Here is a 13,620-nt window from a genome sequence, read left to right as displayed (position 1 = left end):
CCAGACATTTTACCAGGATAATAATGATCAGCAAATTATGAGTTTTCAAATGATACCTCACAAGGCATGCTTTGTACAAAATCCATTATAGTTTTGTAAAAAGGGTGAACACAGGGATACAGACTGTCACAGTTACTCAGGAGCTTCATTAGTATGTGTCTTGCTTGCCAGTTCTGGAGTAGCCTCAGTTTGTCTTCTTTGCCTTTCAGGCATAATATATTTCAAGACTTCACAGGTTCGCTTCCTAAAAGGATAAATATGTGGGATAAATACAGAGTAGCCTTCTTTTCCATTTACAGTTGCAGTACAGTCTAATCTAGTGGTAGCCAGATATATTTTATCAAAATTATGAATTAAAAATAATTTTAAATACAATGTTGAAGAACATTGCTGTCATTGTTTCTGTATGTTCATGACTGAGACTGGTGGTGGTGTCTCCCAGTGAGTGCTGACTATTAGATCAACTTTTTTTCCTGCTGAGGGAAAAGACTGACTACTCACAATAGAAATGGTTGGTCATATTTCATGTATTTCAGAGACTTTCAAACGTGCTGTCAGTGCTACATTTTTTAAAAGGTTAACTTAACAGTGGTTTAACCATTGTTAAATTAACCACTCTTCTAGTCCTCCTCTCCAATGAAACAACCCTCTCCCCAAACCTAACCCTTTCCTTTCAGTCTTGAAAATCTGATCTCCCAATCATTCCAATCCTAAACTCTATTTCCTGTGTCCTCTCCTGCATCGTTAGACTGTCAAAATGCAGCTTCTGTTTGATTATTGTTCTTATGTAATTGTAATTACCATAAGACAAGTTTTAACGCTTGTTTTTGTGATTTGCTATGTAATTAGATGTAGGTGATTTAAAATGTGTTCTATGTTACATAGACAGCTGTGCAAAGTAAAAATTGGGGCCTTACATATCCTGCAAAATGTCATTCAGTAAAAATAGTTTTAAAAAATAAACTTGTGCTTAGAAACAAGTGTAAGTTTGTATGGCTGAGAATACAACTGCTGAATAATTGCAAACTCCATGAGACTGAATTAACTCCTTAACTCTGTAGGATGACTACAATCATATCCACGGAGGCAAATGGACAGTGAGTAACTTGCGCTTGTATCTAGAGAGTACTCGTGGAAAGGAGGTCACTAACAAACTGTTCGATGAAATTCATTGGATAATTGTGCAGTCGCTGAAGGCCGTTGCAGTGAGTAGTGCTAATGGAATGCTGGCAGAGTTATTCTCATGGCTGCAGACTTTCAATAGTCATGAAAACAAGTTTACAGTAAAGAAAAAAACTAAAGCAATTCATTTCCTGCTGCTGGATTGTTGTTTTGAATGCTGATGCTCTCATGCTACTGTCTTACCTTTTTGTTCTTTTCAAAAACTCTGTCACCTCTCAGTGTCCCTGTAGAGCTCAGAGTGCTTAGAGAAACCTGATTGTGGGGTCAGGCTGTTTGTGTGTATATTAAATGAGTAAATTAATGTGCTGAAACCATCACAAACTCTTACTCTCATTTAAAGTCACTTTTGAATTACCCTAACCTCTGCCTAGCCCTGACATGTTTCAGTAGTAACAAATTTGTCGTAGGAGGAAATAGCCTGGGAAGACAATTTGTCAAACAAAATGCCAGGGTGTTAAGGTTCTTTCTTACATAAATTCTCTAAACAAAATGGAACTTATTTGCAGCTCTCTGATATGTGAGTAATATAGTTATCCCAAACTCATGCCAAAAAACTATGGCACCACCATGTATCCCCTTTCCTCCTGAATAGATTGACAGAGCTTTATAGCGTATGGGTAGCAGCAGGCATTTACAGAAGGCAGTTTCCCAAATTGCCAAATTAGATGCTAGAAGAAAAGGCAGCTCATCCCAATATTAACAGAATTGTAAAAGAGAAGAGGAACAATGTGAAGAGCAGAAGGAAAACAGATAATAGACAGAGGGGGAAGTGTTCTGATAGCTTCAGTGCTCCTTCCTATTTCCTAAATTTAACAGGAGAAATGCTTTTCCTTCCTTCCCCTATGCCCTGCAAGACTGAAAACCTTTCAATATTAATTTCTGGAAACCATCTATACTGACCTGCTACAAAGGGTTCTTTGAATCAGTGGTTCTCAACTTTTCCAGACTATTGTACCCCTTTTCAGGAATCTGATTTGTCAAATTTCATCTCACTTAAAAACGACTTGCTTACAAAATCAGATATAAAAATACAAAAGCGTTGCTGCACACTATTACTGAAAAATTGCATACTTTCTCATTTTTACCATATAATTATCAAATAAATCAATTGGAACATAAATATTGTACTTACATTTCAGTGTATAGTATATAGAGCAGTATAAACAAGTCATTGTCTGTATGAAATTTTAGCTTGTACTGACTTTGCTAGTACTTTTTATGTAGCCTGTTGTAAAACTAGGCAAATATCTAGATGAGTTGATGTACCCCCAGGGGTATGCATACCCATGGTTGAGAACCCCTGCTTTAAATGATCTGGTGAATGTTGCACAGGAGAAGAGGTGCCCTGGCATTCCTACTTTAAGACCTTAGCTGATGCTGGAAAACGAGTTAATCGCTTGAGAATTTCCATCCCAGCATTATTGAGTCCCTAGCCTGTTTTAGTTTTCATGACCATAGTGGACTTGAGCTAAATATAATGATATAAAGATTAAAGTATTTTAAATATAAGGATCTAGTCAGTATTTGGGGTTGAACTCCATCTTTGCTGCATCATTACAACACTATAATAAACAAGTGTCTTTGGATAAGTCACATTTAATTTGAAAGTGAAAGTGTTAATGATTAGGTAAATTTGTATTTTTATACATGAAAATGTAAGATTATTTCTAATTTCACTTATGGCATGAAAGCCTTTAACACTCTTGTTTTCATACTCAGATGCTGTAAGATACACAGGTGAAACTGAATGAAAGCGCTGTAGTCAAATATGTTCTGTTAATACACTGATTAGTATGATAATACTCAGACACAGCTTGAGAAGATGACATTTTATAAAAAATGAATCCTAAATATATTAATAAAATGTTGTATTGGGAAGTCAGAGCAGAAAACTTGTACTAAGAAAGCTGCCATAGACAATTGGTATTATATTTGTACATGATACCTAGAAAAATAATAATAGAGAACTATAGTAATGTATAATTTTTCAAGTTACTTAGTAAATCTTTCTTCTTTAATATACATTTCTTCTTAACTTGTTTCAGCCTGTAATGAACAATGATAAACACTGCTTTGAGTGCTATGGATACGACATTATCATTGATGACAAGCTTAAACCATGGCTTATTGAGGTAAAGTTATGTACATTTTATAAACAACCCTCCTCACCATTTCCGTTCACAGTATACATCTGCTTTTTCAAACCTGAGCTTGAGTTTTCCCTTTTCCAGATGAAGGTGTTTGGGGAAGGCTGTTGGAAAGTAAAACAGGTAACAAAATGGGCTGTGGGAGTTGCAGGATATCAGAATTCAGGAGAAACCCGTGTTCTGGTCTGGTCAGCAAAAACCAAATCCAGGTGCATTCATGATGTGCTCCGACTCCAGGAGCTGTCTGAATCCCAGCAACCTTATTAGTGCACCAGTAGATGGAGGATTGGCACTGGCTCAGTGCAGTGTAAATCTAACCCTGCTAAAGCTTAGATACTATATATAACACAGCTTGAAATTGTAGGAAAGCTAGAAAATAAGGGATACACATATTAGAAGAATAAGCTTGAAATAATACAGGGTTGTATATATTTATTGTATGAATTATACAAACTTCCATGGTATGTTAACTCCTGTCCAAACCCCATGTCTAATGTATCAGTACCCTATTTTTCCCTACATCTTATCTTTATACATAATGGTTAAGCATACATTTTAAAAACTGTCAGACTTCTTACCTACTTTGCCAGCCAGAGAAATGTGTGGAAATGTGTTCAGAGGAGGGATACAGGTAAAAAGCAATAACTCCAGAATAAAGAGCCCCACCGGTCCATATGTAACAACTGCTAGGAAGGGGCAAAGCGAGTGAGAAACTTGCCTCTTCTTTATTTGGTGTGAACTAAAGGTATAAATCCCCAGAGGCGGCTTGATTAGCACAAATGAACTTGCTCCCAACAAAAATCTACAGTCAGACCCTAAGGAGAATGAATGATACTTCAAAAATAAAATCTGTAGGAAATGCACTGTTTCCTTGCAATGCTTTTGTTCAAAGAAAAGAAATGCTGATGATTAGTTTATAGGGGACCATATTTTTGTCAAAAGGAAGTTGCTGAAAATAAAATGTCTTTGTTTTTAATAGGTCAATGCTTCCCCTTCTCTTACCTCCAGTACAGCCAACGATCGTATCCTCAAATATAATCTTATTAATGACACACTTAACATTGCTGTGCCTAATGGTGAAATTCCAGACTGTAAATGGAATAAATCGCCACCAAAAGAAGCTCTTGGAAATTACGAGATTTTGTAAGTTTTAGTAATGTCCTATGTAAATATGAACATGTTCTTGAGAGAGAGAAGATTAATTTAGAACCATGTAGATGTGATGACATTCATCCAGGTGTGGAGGAAAAACCTAAAGTGCTCTGTATCACTTAATTACCATGTTTAGGGCTGGAATAGCAGCTTCCAAGTGTTTGCACTCCTGCCTGGGGCCTTAGTTGTGGGTTGATGTCTCCTTCCTGGTGAGCCCGTGCACTTCACCGTCAAAAACGTTGATTTATTGAGGGTATATGTTGGGGAAATGAATTTCACTCTTAAAGATATATCCAACACATATATAGTATGTATTTTAGACTGAGTATAAAGTGTGGGTAACAGTTAAATGCATTATATGTACCAAGAAAATTTTAAAAACTCTCTTAATTCATGGGAATGGTCACCCAACTGTTGTGATTCATTGATGGGATGTTAAAACAGTGAATTGCAAGATTATTTTTAATCTGGTAGAATGAATGTGCGATGAAGGGGGAAGTTAGAAAAAGAGTATCCCTATTTGAATGTCTGAGATGGGCTTATTCATTTAGGGGGATACTGAATTTGTAATCAAAAGCTAAATGTTTGAGAGCCTGGTCAGGAATTAATAGTACTGTAGTACAGTATATTAGCTGATGCACTAATTCATGCCATCTATTTTATCTAAGGCCCCGATTCTGCAAACACTTATGCATGAGAGTAAATTTGGGCACATACATAAGTGTTTGCAAGATTGGAGCATACCTTTATAATTAATGTTAGCTATGTGATAGCTATGAACACTGATGATCTGCATTTAGTATTAGTTAATAGGTACAGATGGAATCCTGTTTGACTGAAAAATATTGTAGCTGTGTCTTTCTATTTTGACTATTGGCATTTATATATTTAGAGTCAAATTCTGCCGTTGGATGCCTCCAGCAACTGTTAAATCAATGGATAGTGGGATTATTTCATGCCATATTGAGTTTGTACATTTAAAGAGATACTTGTCACTGTGGCAAGCTTTACAAAATACATATCAAAAATATATTAAATTTATAGGTACTTCTGATACTGATAGATTGTGTTCAGATTGAATCTTATATCTTGATTATCTAATCAGCCCACCCTTCTTGCTTAATTCTGTTAACTCGTGTCACAATCTGACTTTTCTGATGTTCCAGTTGTTTCTGTGTTTGATACGCTGGATAGTGACATTACTGCATAAGCAGCAAGCTAATGTTTCTATTTACACACAAGTCTATTAGACGAAGTGATGAGAAAAGAAATGCAGGAGTACATGCCTCAAATAGTTTCACAAGCTCTACAATTATTTGTGTCTGCTATAATAGAAACTCTGATGATGATGTGCCTGTTTTTCATAAATCGTTACTGAAGTATAATAGAAGCAGCAAAGAATCCTGTGGTACCTTATAGACTAACAGACGTTTTGCAGCATGAGCTTTCGTGGGTGAATACCCACTTCTTCGGATGCATCCGACGAAGTGGGTATTCACCCACGAAAGCTCATGCTGCAAAACGTCTGTTAGTCTATAAGGTGCCACAGGATTCTTTGCTGCTTCTACAGAACCAGACGAACACGGCTACCCCTCTGATACTTGAAGTATAATAGGGCTCATTTTATTATAATGTCATAGGGTTCAATCCTGTGAATGCTTACCCACATGAATAACTTATGTGAGGCGTTGCATCTTAAAATGAACTATTCATGTAGTGTGAGTGTTTATAGAATAGGATCGTGTAAGCGTCCGGTGTTGGGGTTCGACCCTCTCAGGCGCGGCTGGGAGCCAGGCCGCCTCGCTACACGTGTCTGCTATTGGCAGTGTAGTCCGAGAGGGCAAAGAACAGTCGGGGGGGCTCAGGCCCTCAGGCAGGCTGAGCCGGAAATCAGTCTCTTTAGCCCGGGCCCTAGCTCCGGGCGGGGCACCAACGGTAAGGTAGGGCTCAGGCTGCAGGCCAGGGCTGAGCGAACAAACAATCTAATTAGCCCGGGCCCTAACTCAGGGCGAGCGACAGCCCTACAGTTCCAGGCTCAGACCCTCAGGTAGGGGCTGAGCAAATAATCAGTTCAGTATCTAACCCCAGGCCCTCAGTCAGGGCGGGGCAGCAAACTACTTTCAGGCAGAGTTCCAGTTCTCAGGCAGGGGCTGAGCAAACAGGCAATACTTTGGCCCGAGCCCTAAATCAAGGCGGGGCGGTAGACACTACAGTTCAGGGCTCAGGCCCTTAGGCAGGGGCTGAGCAGACCCACAGTTCAATACATAAGCCCAGGCCCTTGGGCAGGGCGGACAGCAAGCAGTTCAGGGCTCAGACCCTTAGGCAGGGGCTGAGCAGACACTGAGGTAAGTCCAGGCTCCTACGCCTGAGCGTTGGGATTAGGGGGAGACTGCCACCCGTGAGTGAGGGTGGCAGGGGGGACGCAGGCCCGCCCACTCTACTGCGTCCCAGCCTGGGGCCCTAACAGCGGTAGTTAGTCTGCTGCTGTGTCAGTGGGGATCCTGGCCGCAACACACTGACATTGGCTTGGGGTCTGCTGCAGCCAGACGGGGTCGGCTACCCCCGGGCCACTTCCAATCTCCCCCTCCATTGGTACCTGTGTATCCCCAGCGTCTTCCGCAGTGTCCCACACCATGGGCTCCTCAGGGTACTGAGCGCTGGGATACCATGGGCTGCTCCTCTGGGTACCGGGCGCGGGGAAGCTCAGGCAGCTCCTCTGGGTACCGGGCGTGGGGTAGGCTCGGCCCAGCGGGAGCTCGGGCACCAGCGTCTGGCTTCTCCGGCTGGGCTTTTATACTTCCTGTCCCGCCCCTTGACTTCCGGGGGGCGGGAACAGGCGGCGGTGGCTCCGCCCACTTCGGCGCCAATTCTGGCTCGACCCTCTCAGGCGCGGCTGGGAGCCAGGCCACCTCGCTACAGATCCATACTTTAAAAATGTGAATGCTAAATATTAAACAATAAAGAACTAAGGAAAGGTCATTCTTATGATCTCTGCTGTCCAGTGATTAGGAGACTGAGACACTGAAAAAATTATTATATTTTAGGTATGATGAAGAGATGGCACAAAGTGATGGAGCTGATCGTGATTTGAGAAGCCGTTCTGGGCAATCCATTGGACTAAAAGGAAATCGAGCAAGAGATTCAGGAAAGCCCGTGCTCACCACATGGAAGTAGTGACAAAATCATTAATATCAAATCAGTAATATCTTACTGAAATTCAGTGCGATGCCCTTGGCAGGAAATTTTGAACTGAGCACTTGGGGCTGTCTCCTTTGTATGGCTTCCTTCTCTATTGTGTATGGGAGTTAATAACTCTGAAACGGGACAAAATACGTCAAAGAAATATTTGTACCAATATGAGAAAGATCTGTGTAAAGTAAGGCACCTAATCAGCTATTCTAATAGTAAACTCACTAGTTTACTGCAAGAGTATTATGCTGCATGTGGCTATAGCAAATTTACTGTAATATAAAGAATTAACATATTCATAGTTTTAAACTTTTAAAAGCATAACTACTCAGACTTGAGAAACATGGATATTTTTTCAACAAATGGCTGTTTTGGCTTATAACTCTCTTAAAGAACCTTCTTAAGAAATCTGGTGTTGACTCTAAATATTTATTTTTAAGCGAACCACTGGTTTGGTGTTCAATATTTTGTTTTCCAGACTGTACATTGTAAGTAATCTATCTCTACACTTGTAATTTATTATACAGTTTTAACTCCTTTGTAATGAATTGTGTGTGTCAAAAATTTGTAGTCAGGGTTGATTACAGGTTCTGTAGGAAACCTAGAAAAAATTTTGGATCTCAGGATGTCATTCCTCTGTGTTCCAGGATTAATCTTGAAAATAGAATCCAGAAAGGTCAGAAGTGTTGGGCATTATCATTGTTGTATAGTTTACATTGGCATGATGACAATTAAATTCCTTGATACAAGTGCAGTCTCTTCTGGCAACATTTACAATACAACCCTTGCTGAGCTGTGATTGTCAATGCACAGTTAATGATTTTTAGCTAATGTTGAGATTTAAAAATAAATACATCCCCAAATACTGAGATTGTCAGATGTGTTGAAGCTGCAACTCCTCAGGAATTAAAATTACATGGAAGGGGAGAATCTCTCACGTAGCAAGTTTCTGTGTTATCACGTGACATTTATTTTTACTTCTAAGGTGATTTTGGACATACCTGAATAAACTTCTTCCTGCTTTTCCTCTTGAACATACTGTAATTAATGTCAACCCCACTGCTCAGTGATGCCTGTAGATTTTTGCTTGCATCTATACAACTCTTTATTTATATATGTATGTATATAGATATGTTTGTATTTTACATATTTTATGTTCTCTAACAAAATTCCATTGCATCTAATAAACCATCTCCTATTACTCTGATGTCAGAAAGTACAATAGCTACAAATAGCACAAAGCCAGAGAAGTTAAAAAGGCAATGATTGCAGTCTTTTAACTAGTAGAACATTTTATATATATAAACTAGTCAATTGTATGATTGGCTGTTACCTCTGATGTACAATTCTAACACTCATCAAGAAGATTCTTATAGCTGCTTTAACATACAGCTCAAATTTTGGGGGAGAAAGAAATCTCCAAAAGTACTTGTGCTATCATAATAAATCTCTGCTGAGCACCTGGATCTCCCTAAACGATTAATAGCCATATAGAATGAATGAGGGACATTTTATATGCAATTCTAATCATTGTTAATCTTGTATGTTCTGTTTAAATATAGAAAGTCAAATGCAAAATTTGGCCTGTCTTTCTACCAAATCCCTGGTCCTTAAAATTATGGGAATTCACCCCCTTCATTAGGAGCTCTGTAATAAGTCATCAGAGTTTGTGTTGAACTGAGATTAAGGAGTACTTTTAATATGATAAAGAAGTTAAATCCACATATCCAGCTTCCTCATGTATTGTTGTGTCCCTCATTCTGGGTCTTGTTTGTACATTTGAGCCTTGGCAGGGTGAAACCTATGTCTGGAATAGATTTGTGGTCAGATGTTAAATGCCATATTAGTGATGACTTGTTTAAGGGCAGATGTTTCCTCCTCCACCTTCTAAGCCACTGTTGCTAGAAAATGTGCAATAGTGTAGGCCTTGGGAAATATTACACTGCAAACAGGAGTATTTTACAGGGGAAGGGTAGTTCAATGGTTTGAGCATTGGCCTGCTAAGCCCAGGGTTGTGAGTTCAATCCTTGAGGGGGCCATGTAGGGATCTAGAGCAAAAATCTGCCAGGGAGTGTACTTGGTCCTGCTGTGAAGGCAGGGGACTGGATTCAATGACCTTTCAAGGTCCCTCCTAGTTCTAGGTATATCTCCATATTAAACACTATGGCTGATTTCTTAATCTCTTATAGCTCCATTTTTTTCTCATTTCAGAACATCCAAACTGTGATTCTTGGCTCTTTCTCCCCTTTCTACATCCCATCCATGCACAGTGTATCTATCTGGTAGCATTTGGCTACATTCATTCTCATAGTTCCATTACAGTAGTCTCTCTAATGCTGTTATGTATTGTGTACTACCTCATTACCCTTTTTCTGTGAGTACTTCGTTGAAGGGACTTAGTGGGGTGAAGATGGTGTATGGAGAAATCAGACTGTTTTGCAGTCAATATCAAACTCTTTGCCTTTATGTATAATTAAGTTTTATTTCACTAGTGTCATTGTGACATTACTAAGCCTGCTTCTAAGATGGGAGCTAATGTGAACGAGCAGGAACAGGCCTGGAATATGTTGTATTAATTTCAGTGGAATAAATGGGTCTGAAGTCAAAGGTGATAGTATGATCTTAGCACTGTACACCATTAAACAGTTAACATGATTTGGGGTTTGGAATACAGGAAAACTGACCATTTCATGGCAAGCACATTCAAAAATTAATACAGATGTTTGGAAACTTATTGGATACACAAGAGAAAAAAGAATAAAAATTAAAACAAAGCATATTGAAATTGAGTGGTTACGCAAAACACTTAAAACCTATTAAAGGCCCTTTTTCAGACAGAGAATAATTATTAGTTTCTTATTCTGTCAAGCAATCCTTTTTAGTGGGGAAGAAGTGGTTAGTCTTGTTGAATTTCAAGTGGACTGCTCTGAGTGGTCATACTTCTCCTGTTTTTGACAAGACAGTCAAAGGGTGAGAAGATAGGATAGCAAAACAGGAGGGGAAATACAGTATGGCTTTTGTTGATCTCAGTCACAGATGGATACTTTGGGCTGTCAGATCAGCCACTACAGCTGTTTCTCTAAACCCTGGCTCACTTCCCTGGGCTGGGATCCCATCTGGGTGGTCTAGTCAAGTACCTCTCCTTTACTGGTCCTTCTCAGGCTGGGCAAAGCTGGATGAGCTGTCTCATCCCATCATACTGGTGCTGTGCAGTGCAGTTGGTCTCAGGATCAGGTGAAAAACCAAGGTGGTAAGATAGAGGGGGATGGAAAGGAACATGAGGGAAGGGAAGACAGCAGGATCTTGCATGCATCAGACTGGGGTCCTTCCTGGTCCATTAGTGATAACAGGGTGTCACCACTTGTGTTCAGGTCTGGGTGTCCTGTTGACTGAGGGTCCCCAATGAAGGACACAGTCTCTGGAGTGGGACAGAGGCCTGCCTGCCTTTTCCCAGGAGTCCACTGCCATTTTAATTCTCAAAGTCCATCCAAAAGGGCGTGATGGGTGGAATTAGCCCATACCCTTGTTACTTCATCATCCATTTAGGCCTAATGTCGTGACACATTAATTTCTGATTCCATTCTCCATTTGTTTGCCAGTTATGATCCTTATGCAGTCCTTGGGTGGTATCAGTAGATAGCTTCATTTTTGACTAATCCAGTCTTATTTTTCTAACTTGTGCTGACAGAGAAATAATTCTATGTAAGAGGCTAAATTGGATTTTCATTACTGGACAATTTAGAACAGTTTTCAACCTTTTTTTCATTTGGAGACTCATAAAAAATTTTTAAATGGAGATGGGGACCTTTTTGGAAATCTTAGACATAGTGGGGTCCACAGACCACAGGTTGAAAACCACTGATTTAGAGGACAGGCCACTGCACAACAGATAGCAGGGGCAAGTGCTACTGTTAGCAGAAAGACTTGCAGCAGAACACGCTCATGATGCCGCTGCTCAGTTCTGGCATCCCATTGACATTCTAAAGAGTAAGTCTTTGAGGAAGGGACAGGTTTTTGCGGCCTATTGGTACAGTGCCTAACACAATGGGACCCTGACTTGGTTATGGCAGCTAGGCATGACTGCAATAGAAGTAATAGATGATAATATTCTGTATATGTGAGTGGCCCCTAACTGATGCTGTTACTGTTGGCATCACTGGTGTTCCACAGTTCCTTCCTTAGCACTTTTATGTGTAGTAGGGAATGTGCCTTGTTGCCTTGGCTTTGCCTGTTCCTTAGTTCTAGGACACTTTGCCTTTTAGAGATAACCATCTCCCTCAATGTTTTTAAATCCATCTGTAACATACTAACTTTATCCCAATGTACAGCTCTGCGATAGGTTTAACTTCCATTAATTCACATTCAGCATTAACCAGGCTGGGGACATAGTTGTTTCCAAAACCTCCATCATCCTGTGACAATTAAGCGCAACTAGGAGGCACTTGCTGTCGTTTCTTGGGTTCCTGCCTTTGAAATTCACATCCCTGTGACAAAGACAGCATTTCTGTTTGGTTTATCTCTTGTCTGTGTTTTTTTAAATCGTGTTTTATACCTGATACAGTGATGACAAATCAGCACCGGTTCATTCCTGCTATTCACATTGGGTGTTTTTATGCAATTGTTTTGTTTTTAAAAGGGGAGAGGTGGAGGGCGTTCAGGGGTCCACCTGTTACAGAGCTAGACCTTCTTTAAATTAAAATAAATAAATAAATCTCTCTCAATCATGTTGTTTTCCTCTGCTGACTTTGGGTGAATTTGTGGCCCTGTTGAAGTCAGAGGAGTTTTGCCATTTAAGTCAAAAGAGCCAGGATTTTGAGTATGGTGTATACTAAGTTTATATGTATATGTTTGGGTCATGCATAATATTCTCTCACACAGAGCATGGCAAAGGTATAGAACATCTGTATGTTGTTTATATTCAGGACATTTTAGTAGCACAGCTGTCTGTCATTTTGCAACTGAGGCTGGTTCTCATCTGTGATCACTTTCTGTTGGGAAAGTATATTCTTAATTTGTTTTTGAACACAGTGGTAAAATATCTTTGCAAAATGGTATTTTACAAGCCATAACCTTCTCAAAATGTTTATGAATGTAATGTGATCACAGATTTTTGTATGTAATTTATAGTGATGATAGGAGATTGTGACTTTAATTTTAAACACCCAAATGTCAGCAAGTTCAAAGTCCTGGCCATGACTCAAGCCTCTTGTCCATAACAAAGCATTTTATAGTATTGTGTATGCTGTTAATTTTATGTCTTTGTGATGGTCTCCTGCGGACCCATAAACGTGTGTGTAACAGGTCACTTCCAAATAAGATGACCATATAAATAGTCAAATAAACTGAGTCCAGTGGGGCTAAATTCACTCCTTTTCCCAAATTCAGAGTGAGTTTGTGGATATAAGTGAACAACCAGAGGTTTGGTCCTTCTCTTTTTAGAGGAAAAATAAAATTGTTTAGACTGCCACCAGAATGACTCTGTCTTCCTGATCCCTCTTTGTTGTTAAAACAATGAGTCACAGGGTGGTTGTATTGGGCTGCTTCCCTTTCTCCTCAAGTCCTTTTTCAAGCTTTGGCAGAGGTAAAAATTATTATTCTTAGTTCTAATATATAAAAATTTACACATACAGGGGTTTACAAAACAAGAATAAAAAAAATTGTAGAAAATATGTGATTAACCACTATCTTTGTGCTCAGCATTGTAGAGAAAACAAACAGGAAGACATTCCCTGCCTTGAAGAACTTACAGATAAGTAAGACAAGATTCAGAGAGCAAATCACAAGCGGGAACCTCAATTGTTAAACTGTGTGTCTGCTTTTTCTTTTAATGTGTGGTCCTAATGAAAAATAGTGCTTCTTTAGAAGGAACTTAAACAAAGTAAAGATATAGGCTACAGCTACACTAGAGATTTTAAAGCAGTGGAACTGCAGCAATGCAGCTGCACTGCTG

General features: G+C 39.5%; 1 protein-coding gene across 2 annotated transcripts in view; it reads left to right on the top strand.

Annotated features, from left to right (window-relative positions):
• TTLL1 (tubulin tyrosine ligase like 1) overlaps nucleotides 1-8,535 on the top strand; it is a 40,789-nt gene extending 32,254 nt beyond the window's left edge. For both annotated transcript variants that reach the window (XM_044994536.1, XM_044994528.1), the window contains exons 7-10: nucleotides 1,062-1,205; nucleotides 3,228-3,314; nucleotides 4,309-4,472; nucleotides 7,526-8,535. In XM_044994536.1, coding sequence (XP_044850471.1) covers nucleotides 1,062-1,205; nucleotides 3,228-3,314; nucleotides 4,309-4,472; nucleotides 7,526-7,655 — 525 coding nt within the window. In that variant the 3' untranslated portion in view covers nucleotides 7,656-8,535. The remainder of the gene's footprint in view (nucleotides 1-1,061; nucleotides 1,206-3,227; nucleotides 3,315-4,308; nucleotides 4,473-7,525) is intronic.
• The last annotated feature ends 5,085 nt before the right edge of the window (nucleotides 8,536-13,620 follow it).

Source organism: Mauremys mutica, chromosome 1, assembly GCF_020497125.1.
Source record: "Mauremys mutica isolate MM-2020 ecotype Southern chromosome 1, ASM2049712v1, whole genome shotgun sequence".
Taxonomy (NCBI): Eukaryota; Metazoa; Chordata; order Testudines; family Geoemydidae; genus Mauremys; species Mauremys mutica.
This window is presented reverse-complemented; position numbering and strand designations above follow the sequence as displayed.